This window comes from Camelus dromedarius, chromosome X (genome assembly GCF_036321535.1).
Source record: "Camelus dromedarius isolate mCamDro1 chromosome X, mCamDro1.pat, whole genome shotgun sequence".
Classification (NCBI taxonomy): domain Eukaryota; kingdom Metazoa; phylum Chordata; class Mammalia; order Artiodactyla; family Camelidae; genus Camelus; species Camelus dromedarius.
The window spans coordinates 59,254,449-59,268,415 of NC_087472.1; the positions used below are offsets into that span (position 1 = coordinate 59,254,449).

At 41.0% G+C, this 13,967-nt stretch overlaps 1 protein-coding gene and 1 non-coding gene across 2 annotated transcripts; both read left to right on the top strand.

The window, feature by feature from the left end:
• The first annotated feature begins 3,316 nt into the window (after positions 1-3,316).
• TRNAT-GGU (transfer RNA threonine (anticodon GGU)) lies at positions 3,317-3,389 on the top strand. Its single transcript has one exon. It is a non-coding gene; the product is annotated as a tRNA-Thr (tRNA).
• Positions 3,390-8,163: 4,774 nt separating this feature from the next.
• On the top strand, positions 8,164-13,738 carry RPS4X (ribosomal protein S4 X-linked). The gene is made up of 7 exons (XM_010991289.3): positions 8,164-8,261; positions 9,214-9,291; positions 9,765-9,945; positions 10,355-10,452; positions 11,642-11,813; positions 12,730-12,887; positions 13,566-13,738. The coding sequence occupies exons 1-7, from the start codon at positions 8,259-8,261 to the stop codon at positions 13,665-13,667; spliced, it is 792 nt and encodes a 263-aa protein (XP_010989591.2). The 5' UTR covers positions 8,164-8,258; the 3' UTR covers positions 13,668-13,738.
• Positions 13,739-13,967: the final 229 nt, after the last annotated feature.

Genomic DNA, 13,967 nt, shown 5'->3' on the forward strand with positions numbered 1-13,967 from the left:
GATTAAAAATGTCCATGCCCTATGACCCAGCAAACTGAACTCTGGAGCCGAACTATCTGAATTCAAATCCTTGCCCTGCTATTGACCCACTGTGTGACCTTTGCTAAGCTGTTTAATTTCTCTATGCCTTGGTTTCCTCATCAGTAAAACAAGGATAAAAACATGGGCTGGTTGTGAAGACTAACTGAATCCATATATATGAAAAGCATTTAGAAAAGCACTTAGCATATAGTCAGTGGTTTTGTAGCATAAATTCCACTTCTCAACATCTACTTAGAGAAACACACACGTGCACCAAAAGCAGGTTCAGGGATGCTAATCTACAGTATTGTTTGTAGCAGTGGGGAAAAAAATGGAAACTACCTAAATATTCATCAATAAGGCAATGATGAAGCAAAGGAAGGCATAGTGGTACTATGGAATCCTATGAAACAGCTAAAGAAAATGAAGTAAATCTCTATGTTCTGACATGGAAAGATCTCTAAGAAATGTTGTTATGTACCAAAAAGCTAACTTCAGAATGACACATATTGGATGACTTTATCTAAAGAAAACGAAACATGCAATTTATACACACACACACACACACACACACATAGAAAAAGATCTGGAAGGTTGCACTTCAAATCAATGTTGTCAGCATTGTTATCTGGTGGGGAGTGTTGAGGGAAGCCTTACTGGGTGTAGAAGTGGTCAAAGATGATTTTAGATTTTATGAGGAGCATATATTCATCTGAGACTTATGTAGTTAAAAAGATTTTTTTGAAAGTTTAATGAGGAAGTAGCCAGAAGTGGCCAAAGGGAATTCTCTTTTCAACAAACAGTTCTGGAACAATTGGATACCCATAAGCATAAAATAAACCTCCATTCATGTTTTGTCTTGTATACAAAAGTTAACACAAAATGGATCATAGACCTAAATATAAAACCTAAAACTATTAAGTTTCTAGAAGAAATCAAAGGAGAAAATCTGTGCAAGCTTAGGTTAGACAAAGATTTCTCAGATACAATACCAAAAGCACAATCCATACAAGAAAAAAATGATAAATTGGACTTCATCATAATTAAGTACTTCTGCTTTTTGAAAGACACTGTTAAAATATGAAAAGGCAAACCACAGATGTGGAAAAAATACTTGCAAATCACATGTCTGATAAAGGCTTTGCATCCAGAATATACAAAGAACCCTTAAATAGTAAGAAAAAACAGCCCCATTTTTTTTAAAATGGGCAAATCATTTGAACAGATATTTGACCAAAGAAGATATATGGATGGCAAAAAAAAAAAAAAAAGCACATGGAAAGATATTGAGCATTGCTAACTATCAGGGAAATGCAAAATAAAGCCATAATGATATACAACTACGTATCTATTAGAATGACAAAAATTAAAAAGACTGACCTTCATAGGCAACAAAAGAAAACAACAGATAAATTATACTTCATCAAAATTAAAAACATTTGTGCTTCAGAGAACTCAAGACAGTGAAAAACAACCCACAGAATGGGAGAAAATATTTGCAAATCATATACATGATAAGGAGTTAGTATTCAGAATATATAAAGAACTTCTACAACTCAACAATTAAAAAACAAACAGCCCAATTCAAAAGTAGGCAGAGGACTTGAATAGATATTCCTCCAAAGAAGATCTACAAATGGCCAATAAGCACATGAAAAGATGCTCAACATCACTAATCATTATGGAAATGCAAATCAAAATCACAATAAGATACAATTTCTCATCCATTAGGTTGTCTATTTCTTTTTAATGGAAAATAACAAGTGTTGTTGAAGATGTGGAGAAATTTGAAACTCTTGTGCATTGCTGATGGGAGTATAATGGTGTAGCCATTATGGAAAAAGTTTGGCAGTTCCTCAAAAACTTAAACATAGAATTACCATGTGATCCAGCAATTCCACCTCTAGATTTAGACCCAATGAAAGAAGGGTCTCAAATACTTGCACAACAATTTTGTTCATTGCATCAGTGTTCATAATATCCAAAAGGTGGAAATGACCCAAGTGTCCATCAACAGATGAATAGATAAGCAAATCGCAGTGGAATATTATTCAGACTTAAAAAGGAGTGAAACTCTGAAACATACTTCAATATGGATGAACCTTGAAAACATTATACTAAGTGAAATAAGCCAAACACAGTAGGACAAATATTGTATGATTCCACTTATATAAGATACCTAGAATAGGCAAATTCACACAGAGACAGAAAGCAGAATAAAGGTTACCAGGAACTGGGGGCAGGAGGGAATGGGGAGCTATTGTTTAAGGGGTACAGAGTTTCTATTTGGAAAGATAATAATGTTCTAAAACTGAAGAGTGGGGCTGGTTGCCCAACACTGTGAATGCACTTCATGCCACTTAATTGTACACTTAAAAATGGTCAAAATGGTAAATTCTGTGTATAGTTGACCCCAATGAAAATTAAGTTAAATAACCTATAATGAAAAAGAGTATATATATATATATATATGTATATGTATAACTGAATTGCTATGCTGTATACCAGAAACTAGCACAACATTATAAATCAACTATACAGCAATAAAATAAATAAATAACTTAAAAAAAAAAAAGATTGACCTTAACATGTTTTGGTGAGGATGTGGAGCAACTAGAACACTGCTAATGGGAATGTAAAATAATACAACCACATTGGAAAACAGTTTGGCAGGTTTTTTTTTTAATATTAAACATACATCTATCATATGACCTAGCCATTCCACTTGTATTTGTCAAGAGAAATAAAAACACTTGTTCATAAAAAGACTTGTTTAGAAATGTTCATAGCAGCTTTATCTGTAATTTCCCCAAATTGGAAACAACTCAAATGTCCATCCGCAGGTGAATGGATAAACTAATTGTGGTATACATACATATATACACGTGTACATGCATATATACATGCATGTATTATGTGATATATACTACTCTCCTATACTATATGATACTACTCTACTAGTGCTATATAAGTACTGCTCAGCAACAGAGTAAACTATTGGTACAACATGGATGACTCTCAAAATAATTATGCTGAGTGAAAGATGCTAGACCAAAAAAAAAGTACAGACTGTAAGATTTCCATTTATGCAAAATTTTAGAAAATGCAAATTAATCAATAGTGACAGAAAGCAGATCACTAGTTGGCTGGGAATGCATGGGGAGGAGCTAGAATGAGGGATTAATTACAAAGGGAATGAGGCAACTTGGAACTGATAGACTTGTTCATTATCTTAGTTGTGATGATGATTTCATTGGGTGTATGCACACATCAAAACGTGAAACTGTGGAGAGGTGGAGGGTATAGCTCAGTGGTAGAGTGCATGCCTGGTGTGCATAAGGTCCTGGGTTCAATCCCCAGTGCCTCTGTTGTGGGGGGGGGGATTTAAAAGTTCAAAAAATAAAATTTAATTAAAAATTTTAAAAACCAAGAAAAAAATTTAATTGATCAAACTGTATACTTTAAATACGTGCCATTTAGTGTATGTTAATTATTCCTCAGTAAAGCTGTTTCAAAAATCAGTTGCAGAAAGAAGTAGCCAGAAGTGGCCAGGAGGGAACTGGAGCACTAGTTCACTGATTGAGTCACTGCTTTGTTCCATGCATTTGATACATCATATCTGATTCTTACAACAAACTGAGGAGTAAGTATGGTTATCCCCATTTTCCAGATAAGAAACCTGTGGTTCAGAGAGGTGAAGCCACCTGCTTAAGGGCACACAGAGAGAGATTCAAATTGTACTCTTTCCACTCTGCCTCACTGTCTCCCAGTAATGTGAAAAATGAAGGAGTAGGCTGTGCTGGTTCATTGATTGCAGGCAATAAGTTGATCAGGGAATCTGAGGCATGAAGAGCTACTCTTTAAGATGGGGAATGAGGGGCGCACTTCACTCACAGTGTGACTCGTGAGCATGAACCTCTTATGCATGTCCCTTCCCTCTGGTAATCTGGGACAGAATGCTGGGATGTGTGTCTCAGTTCCCTACTCACCATCTTCCATGCCCACACTTACAGAAATAGAACCATGTACTGTATAATTTCATTTATGATATACTAAAGCAGTTCTCACAAGACAACAGAGAAGGGAAAGATCATTTGATGCATTGCAGTGATAAAATTGTTTAACCATTTGGGGAAAAAACATAATTTTTTTGGTTTACCTGTTTATCTTTATCAACCCCAAGTTAATAAAGAATTCAATTTATGCTATTATACAGAATTGAGTATTCAGCAGATATGTGAACTAAGGGTAACCTTCTAAGCTTTGAATTGACAAGCAGATGTTACAAGAGAAAAGATCAACAGATTTTGCTACATAAAAATTTGAAACTTTGTACATAGAGAAATGTAACCAGTAGGAAAGTAACTGGTAAAAAAAAATCTGCCTCAAGGATGACAAAAGATGAACTTCTGTGTTCTGTAAAGCACTCATGCAAATTGATCAGAAAGACATGTCCCCCAAAGATGAATAGGCAGAGATACTTCTCCCAAGAGGAAATAGAATGAGTAAACAAGCATATGGCAAAATGTTCAACCTCACTAGTGATTTTTCAAAGTGCAAATTAAAACAGTTACATCAGTAAAAGTTAAAAATAAGTTATTACCAGGCTGGCACAAGTATAGTAAAATTGCTGGGATCCTCTGAGGAAGGGTTTTGGCAATACACATACACTGCTATCAAAGTGTTCAGACTCTTAACATAGTGCTCCCTTTCCAACAGTTACTGCCGACCACTCCCATGGACTGAGCACAGATGCACCAGTTTTCCCAGATAGGAGTCTTCAGCCCAGATCATACACCTGAGCTCGGACTTGTGTCTATAAAACATCTCCAGCTGATGTTCCCCCTCCTCAGCCCCAAGTCTCACACCAAGCATACCGCCTCCTAGTTTCCAGTGAATGTACCACTGAGTCATCAAGCCAGAAACCTGGGAGTCATCCTAATTATCTCCTTGTCCCTCACCCCTGCAGATACATCATTTCCCAGTGAGATCCTGCCAATACTCCATCTGCAATATCTTTTGAATCTGCCCCCTCCTCCACCCCACAGTCACAGACCTGGGTCTCACCCTTCTGTTTCTTGCTCCAATTGTTGAAATAACCCTGATCCATCTCCTCCAAACCACTCACACTTCCTTCAAACCATTCTACAGGGAGCAGTTGGAGTTATCTTTCTAAAGCACAAAGCCAATCCCGTCTTCTTTAAAATCTTTCAACGGCTCCCCATTGTCTACCTACAGGCTAAAGTCCAAATTCTTAAGATTTAACAGCCCTCTGTGTTCCAAACTGCTTCACCACCATCTTTTCCCTGATGAGCTTCTCCAGGCTTTCCGTCCCCTCCTCCCAGCCTGCCTTTTCCCATTGTAATGTGAATTCCTTGAGAGCAGGAACTAGATATTAATCATCTCGGTTTCCCTGGCTTATAATACAGAGCTTGACACAGAGTAGCCACTCAATAAATGTTGGGTGAAGGAATAGATTTATTCTGAGGAAATCATTCCACTGCAGGAAAAAAAAAAAAAGGCCCTATGAAGGAAACTGTTCACTGTGGCAACATTCATAAGAAAGAAAAAGCTCAAAGAAAAAAACAAACCCTGAATTTTCAATAAGAAAGAACCCTTATTAATTAGGGGACATCTATTTAATGGAATATGGTGTAGCTGTTAAAATACTCACTATGAAGATTATGTAGCAACTCAGAAAGTGTTTATAATCAAATAAAAGCAGACTAGAAAATGGTCTGTATGCTAAGATTAAAATTATGTAAAAGTATGCATGCACACAAACTGATCAGGATGAGAACAGGAATGGGAACAAATGAATACAGATGATGTGTTTAGGGGCTCTAGGGCAGTACTGTGTGTGATTTTCTTAGCACTTTCCAAATTCCCTTTATTGTTATTAGAATGTCATTTTTGCCTAAATACAAATTGACAGAGAAAAAAATATGCTGAAAAAAGGTGCTTTGATTCTGTCAAGCCCTTTGACAGGCTGTGGTACAAAAACAAACTACAGACCTGGCAGGCAAAAGACCTGCCTCTTTGCACCACCCCCAACTAGCTGTGTGAACCCAAGTAAGATTGCAGCTCTAACCAGCTATTTCTCCCTCCTCTCCAGCTGGAAGTCCCACGTCATTCCTCACTCTCAAATGAACTCACATCACATCTATTAGCTGCACCACCATCTTCCCAGTGCCCTCAGACTGAAAACCTCAGAATGCACCCTCCATTGTCTCATTACCTTCACTCTGTCTCTAATCCCCACCTCCAATCATTTGCCTCTTCTTTCCAATAATCTTTTTTTTTCCTTTTTTTAATTGAAGTATAGTCAGTTTACAATGTTGTGTTAATTTCTGGTGTATGGCATAGTGATTCAGTTATATATATATATATATATATATATATATATATATATATAATATATATATACTGCCCTAGATCCCCTAAACACATCATCTGTATTCATTTGTTCCTATTCCTGTTCTCATCCTGATATATATATATCTCCTTTTCATAGTCTTTTTCATTATAGGCTATTACAAGATATTGAATATAGTTCCCTGTGCTATACAGTAAGACCTTATTGTTGATCTATTTTATATACAGTAGATTGTATCTGCAAATCTAGCATGCTTTACTACGGACTTAGTTTTAGACAGAGAGGAGTCCCTGCCCTCCTAGTTAATACTGTCTGGTTGAAAAGAGCCAACATTTTTTTTCTCTCTTGCTCATCTACCGACTACCTAGGGGTGAAGTGGAGGGCAGAGACAGACATATAAGACGGAACCTCCTGAGTTAGGAGCTTGACCCCATGATAGGGGGAGTTCAGGCACAGGGAGGATGCTCTCAGGGATACTCTAGTGACACTTGGCACAATGAGTGGGATGTTGACTTAATTTGTTCATTCAACAACCATTTTCCAAGGGCTGGACACAGCAGTAAGCTCTCTGTTAGGTGGCAAAGGGTAAATTAGGGCATCATGGAGATGTTCAGAGTCTAATGGAGGACAGACAAGGAAACTAGTCATTATAACCCAACGTGCTAAGGGTTGTCATCGAGTTTGAACGCAGGACTCTGGGGCAGAAGAATGTGAGGGGACCCGGGGCTCAGAGAGCCAGAGGAACCCGAGCTGTATGCATCTCTCAGGCTGACAAGTGCAACTGGGTGCCCAGGGAGGGGATGGGCTCTCCATGGCAGTTCCAAGCTGAGAGATCAAGTCCACAGGAGGCTTCTGTGGCAGCTTTCTCAGAGCAGTAACACCTTGGAGCACCCTAAGTTTTGGGGTAGGGTAAGGCAGCAATGGGCGTCTGGGCGCAGTAGATAGCAGGTGACTGGCAAAGGGAACCGAGGGGCCAGGCAGGAGCAAAAGGCAGTTCCAAAGTAGGGAAATAACATGATCAGATCAAAGTTTTAGTTAGACAACCTGATGGTCTCTTATGTCCTTTCTCTTCCCTGAGACTTTATGATAAGTGCCAAATCCACTGTACAGAAATCGAGGGACAGGGTGCCAAACTTCAAGCAGAGATCCTACCCTCCCACCCCCACCACTCCACTCCCTTGGCAATCTGCAGAGAAGCGAGAGGGGAAAAAATGCTGGTTCTTCCCAACTTGAGGTATGAGAGAGGTGGCTGGATTGAGGGAACTCAGAAGAAGAGACAGACAAAATTTTTTTTTTTTGGAATATAGTTGATTTACAATGTTGTGTTAGTTCCAGGTATACAGCAAAGTGATTCAATCATCCATATGTCGATATTCATTTTCAGATTCTTTTCCATTATAGGTTATTACAATATTGAATATAGTTCCTTGTGCAAAATATATTTAAGAAATAATATTAAATATTCATTTAAATGTATTCTATTGATTATATAAGCATGCGTATGTGGGACTTAGCCTCACTTTGCCCTCTCCTCAAAGGTAGGGAACTTGTCTAACTCATCTTTGTACGTCCAGCACCTAACAGAATCAGGCGCCCCAGAGGCGCTCAGCAAGTACTGGAGGCAAGTAGGTCGGGAAAGGGGAGGGAGGAAATCACTCTTGAAAGACACCTCTCTTTCGGTGGCGTTTCCCAAGCCCCGGACCTCTGACCTCCCACCAGCAGGTGGCAAGATAGCCTCCCAGAGCGTTGAGAAAGGGCGGATTAGGGCGGAGCGTCCAAGGTTTCCGCGCGCGCAGGCGCCGAGCCTCTTTTTCTCGCCGCGCCGGAAGAAGGCGGTCCTCTTTTCGTGCCTAGCGCAGCCATGGTAAGGCAGCTTCTTTGGGAGCTCTTGGGACTCATCAGCCTCCATCCTCTGAGGGTCGGGGCTGCCCAGGGCTTCGGGGTTCCCGTAGTGGGTGGTCGGGCGGAGGCGAAGGGAGTGTGGCCTGAGGAGTGGGCCCCGGTGGGCTTGAGGGCGAGGGCGAAAGTCGGCGCCCGGCCTTGGGGGGAAAATCTATGTCGTTGGCGGGAAGGCCTTGGTCACCCGGCCGGCCACACCCGGCCACGCATCCTGCCGCCCTGGGAGGAGCGGCTGACTTACCAGGCCGGAGCCCCGGGTGGGTCCGGAGGACAGACGTAGGGCCCGGGGCGGGCGGGGAAGAGATTTTTCCGCCGTGTCTTTGGCACGGCCTAACTTTATGTAGTGTGGCTAGTAAGCAGCAGTGTACGGCATTAAGGCTTTCTTCCGCATTTTGAGGTGAAAAGTGATCTCTTTAGAGTTCGAGGAAGCAGCTATTGGCACGTGATTGTGCTGAGGTCAGATAAGATCTCGCATCAAACACTTAAAAACTAGCCAGTTATACTTTGAGAATTTTTCTTTTGGATAAGTAGAAGCACGGGCTGGGTGCTGGTCCATTTCTGTTTCTGTGTGCCACGAGGTCTAGCCCCTAGCCATTTCACCAATATAGTGTCCTAGAAAAAACCTTTAGAAGCAGATATACTTTTAAGCAGTAACATGGAAATACTTAGTAACTACATATTGTTCCGAGAGACAGTAATCAATTAATGTTTGTACAATGAGAAAGTTGGTTGCAGTTTATGGAACCTATGGTATTTGCTACATACTGTATATGCATTTGCTTCTCTGCCTTTTGTCACGGCCTTGTGCTTTTTAACATTGTCTACATTTTGCTGGAGAGGAAACAAACTTTCTTGTAAGCTGTTCTTGGAAAGACTTGAAACTGTTTAACAGCATTAAAACCCTAAAACCCCTTCAGGCTCGTGGTCCCAAGAAGCACCTGAAGCGTGTAGCAGCTCCAAAGCATTGGATGCTGGATAAACTGACCGGTGTGTTTGTAAGTATCATTATATTGTAAGCATGTTTTATATATTAAGTATCGAAGTACTTAAGGTACATACTTTATACTGTGCTTTAATGTGTCAGGCATCCCTGATTACTGTATCCAAAAAATGTTTCCTGCAGTGCCTCCCATAAATCATCTGGGGGCCAGGGGTAAGGAAAGCATATTCTTTCTTTACTTCCTCTGTTCTTGAATGCCCTGTGCTATCTGACTGCACCCCACCTCACTCTTGCATGATAATTGCGTCATTTATCGCACATACCACACTTAGATGAAGGCAAGACTTCAAATGTTCTTAACAGGCCTGGTCCTCTGAAAGGGGAAAATGTTGTAAGACTTTAAGGTCTAGAATAGTTTTGTAGGCTTGTAAACCTCTTGTCTACCCAAATTGGGGGATGATAGTCTGGTGGATCTCAGGACTTGAGAGGTAATTGGAGTGAATCCCAACAATAGTTATAATTTTACAGGCTCCTCGTCCATCTACTGGTCCCCACAAGCTGAGGGAATGTCTCCCCCTCATCATTTTCCTAAGGAACAGACTTAAGTATGCCTTAACAGGTGATGAAGTAAAAAAGATTTGCATGCAGCGTTTCATTAAGATTGATGGCAAGGTTCGCACTGATATAACCTACCCTGCTGGTTTTATGGGTAAGTGGTTAATGGTGGGCACTTGATGGTGGCTCCTTGTGATTGTTTTATCTCCCTCTCTAAAATAGTTGTATTAAATAGTGGTGGGCTTTTATCAGTTTCAGACAAATAAAGCATGACCTTCCCCCTCAAGAGTTTTACTTACATACTGTGGGGCTGCAAATAATCATGGAATAATAATGGATCATTTCTCAAAACCAAATTTCCAACTCACTTTAAGTTTTTCATGTCACAAAAACAGGGTCTTGAAATACTAAAGACTGACTAGCCATCATGGATCTTGGGAATCCTTTTTGGTATTCGAAATGGGAAACATGGGTTTTTTTCCTCCTTATATTGATATTGTTAGTGTTCATGGTGGGGTAGTGGGGGTCACTATAGTAACCTTCATATTGCTGTTTGATATCAGATGTCATCAGCATTGACAAGACTGGAGAGAATTTCCGCCTGATCTATGACACCAAAGGTCGCTTTGCTGTCCATCGTATTACACCTGAGGAAGCCAAGGTGAGTGTTGCAAGCAGGCTGGGCCTTCATTTAGTAAAGTACCTTGATTCTAAGTTAGAGCTGAGTTAAGCACATGGGCTGGTCCATTGTGGTGAGGTAGGTAGATTAAGATGACTTAGAATCTTATACATGGAAATAGCCGGTTGACAATTGGTTAACAATTTGGTGTGGTTCTGTCGTGTGTACAGTTTTGTGCCATGTAATTAAAAGTCTTGCTAATAGCTGTGTGGCAGTGCATTGCTGCATATCTGATAGTTGACCCTCATTTGAAGTGAACATCAACAGATTGTGTTTTTTCTTTTTTCATGGCAGAAATGGATTGTAGCTGAGCAGTGACATCTGTTTGCCTAGTTTTCAGGAGTATCTGAAGTATGGGTCCTTTAAGAATAAAGGACCAGGAAGCCAATATCTAGTTCAATACAATTGGCCCTTTACTCTGGGGAGGGGAAAGGTATTAATGGAGGGGACTGATAATCCTTGGGGCACTAGTTTGAAATAGCTCCAAAAAAAGGTTACAGACATTGATTATTTAATCCAGTTTGTTGTGATGGTTTTATGTAAAAGTTCATGGCTTCTTGAAGTATTGGCTGTAAATGAAGGTTAATTCAATTAGGTGATTCAGCTCCTAATTTCCTTAGCTGCCTTGTTATCTGCAGGCTGGAGGGCATGTCCAATGGCATTGAGGTGATTTGATTTTACTTAAAGCATGTCTTAGGGAGTGAAATTCCAAAATTGAAATGCTTTGTGAAATATTTGTTGATTAGACAAACTGGTAATACAATTGCAGTTTGTGAGACAAAACTCAATTGTGATATAGAGGGCATTAAGAGGCACTTGTTATCTGGGTGAGTTGGAGGGAAGAATTCTGGGAGTTTGAGGTTGTGGGGCCTTCAGTGCCTTGAACTTGAACCTTGGGGTGATGCAGTGCTACAAAGAAAATACATAATAGGAAATAAGACTAACCTAGAAAGGGGCAATGTGCAACATAAGTTTGTGGAGTATAGGGGGAAAAGGACACCATTATTCAGCTGCAGTTTAGGAAACAGGCTGCTCCTATGTAGGGCTGGTACCTTTAGCTACTGGTTGCATTTTTCAGCTGGTGACTTTTGGCTCTGAAAGAACTGTTTAATGTACTCAAGCATAGTGCATGTGAGCTAGACTAATGTGGGTAACCCTTGTGTGTTCCTAGTACAAGTTGTGCAAAGTAAGAAAGATCTTTGTGGGCACAAAAGGAATCCCTCATCTGGTGACCCATGATGCACGCACCATCCGCTACCCTGATCCCCTCATCAAGGTGAATGACACCATTCAGATTGATTTGGAGACTGGCAAGATTACTGATTTCATCAAATTCGACACTGGTAAGCAGCCTCTCCTGCTTGGGCATTCTCTTTAAAGCTGAGCTATAAGCTGTTGTGTTTCCCTTTTAATTGTTATGACTTGCACAGGGTCTGGGTACAGGGTTTTGGGTGGGGTGTTTTTATTTTTGAGAGCTCTAGGTGAGTCTGATGTGCACCTAATTAGCAACCAAAGCTAGATATCTTGATGAAGTCAGGGATTGGGAAGGCGGCAGCTCTTAGTTTTAAGAAATTAATGTTTAGGGCATGTGTAAAGCCTTAAGGTGTCTTGTTTCAGCATGGCTTTCTGGTGGCAGTAAGGGTTAGAGGAATGTGTTCTGAATTGTGGAGAGGGAAGTCAGCTAAGAATGGCTTCAGTGGGGAGGTGTGAGAAACTGAATGGGTTTACATTTGGGTGGAGAGTAAAAACAAATTACTGGAGAATGTATCTGCTCCAGTGCCCAGGTGTATAGTATTTTGACTTCCAGAGGCCCAAGTGCTCAGAATATTGTGTGTGGAAGAGATGAGGTCTGGTATAAGACAGCATTCCCAGGCCTGCTCTAGATGACTCAAAAGCCCCTACCCCGCCCTGCCCATCTGTGAAAATGGCTTGAGGGCTGGGCAGGGAAGTCTGGCCAAAAAGCAGACTGGCCTAATTGTGATACATCCCTTGGTAATGCTGTCATCATCCCCAGTCTGTTAGAGCAGTAGCCTAGAACTGTGCCTTGGAGGCACAGCAGTAGTCTGGGCAAGGTGGGTGTGTTGAAGTTTACATTTATTAGCTGTGCAGTAAGGACAGGGCAAATTTTAAGAGGACCCTGAGAGTTCTAGCTTGGGTAACAACAGATCTGTAGAAGTAAATGTTTCAGAACTGTCTGTCATTGATTACACTGGGCACAGTGCTTTGCTCTGAGAAGATTGTTTCTTCCTTCCCACCTAGGTAACCTATGTATGGTGACTGGAGGTGCCAACCTGGGGAGAATTGGTGTCATCACCAACAGAGAGAGACATCCCGGTTCTTTTGACGTAGTTCACGTGAAAGATGCCAACGGCAACAGCTTTGCCACCCGGCTGTCCAATATTTTCGTTATTGGCAAAGTAAGTCTGGGATTCCCTTCTCTAGTCCAGAGAAACCTGTAAATGCAGGTATTGCTTGGAATTGCAGCGGCTGGCTCCTGCTGGCTCTATGAACATAAAGTAGAGCCTCCTGGGATAGGGCTCACACAGATGTAACATCTGCCCACTAGATGTTACAACATACCTTTTTTTTTCCTTTTTATGAGACAGAGGTGATTAGGTTTATTTATATTTGGAGGAGGTACTGGGGTTTGAGCAGGCCTGGGGCAATCCTGTACCCCAGTATCACAGAATCAGTGGTTGACCAGATCACCTGGGTTGGGGAAAAGTGCCAGTAACGGGATGAACATACCTTATATATAGTTAGGTTCTTTAAATTGTGCCTTTGGAGTTTTTTGGTTTTGTTGTTTTTGGAAACTAATACCTGGCGTTGGGCACTACCTCAGTTCTTCTAAGGCTAGTTATGAAAGGTGTTGTAGTTTGCATCTGCATATGTGGGCAGCAAGTTTAATACATCCCAAGGAGCGGATGTTTCTGACAAACCAGCATCTAAGTGGCTTAGACTGCCTGGCTGTTGCTGAGTGCTTTCACAAACGGGGCTTCTCTGTTCTCTGAATAAGATGACAAATATAGCATGTGCTGACCTATTGACGGAGTTGGTGTGTAGCAGGTTTTGATTCTCTTTGTTTTCTCCTCCAGGGCAACAAACCATGGATCTCTCTTCCCCGTGGAAAGGGTATCCGCCTTACCATTGCTGAGGAGAGAGACAAGAGACTGGCGGCCAAACAGAGCAGTGGATGAAATGATCCCTAGGTGACAGGATTGGAATTAAATCTTTTACTTTAATTAAAGATAAAGCCGAATAATTAATAGCCCCTCTATCGCGGTTTGGGTTTTTGTTGTTTGCTTTGATTTAGTTTCCTTTTTATTTTGTAACATGAAAAGTGGATTGAATTTTCAGACGTGCTTAGGGGTTCTGTGACGTGGCTCTTCCTGCATCTCCTATAGACTGGACTGGGGTGGTGGCAGGAGGAAGAACACATCAAACTTGGCAAGAAAGAAGTAGCAGGTAACCCGGGACTGGAGAGAACCTGGGGAGCC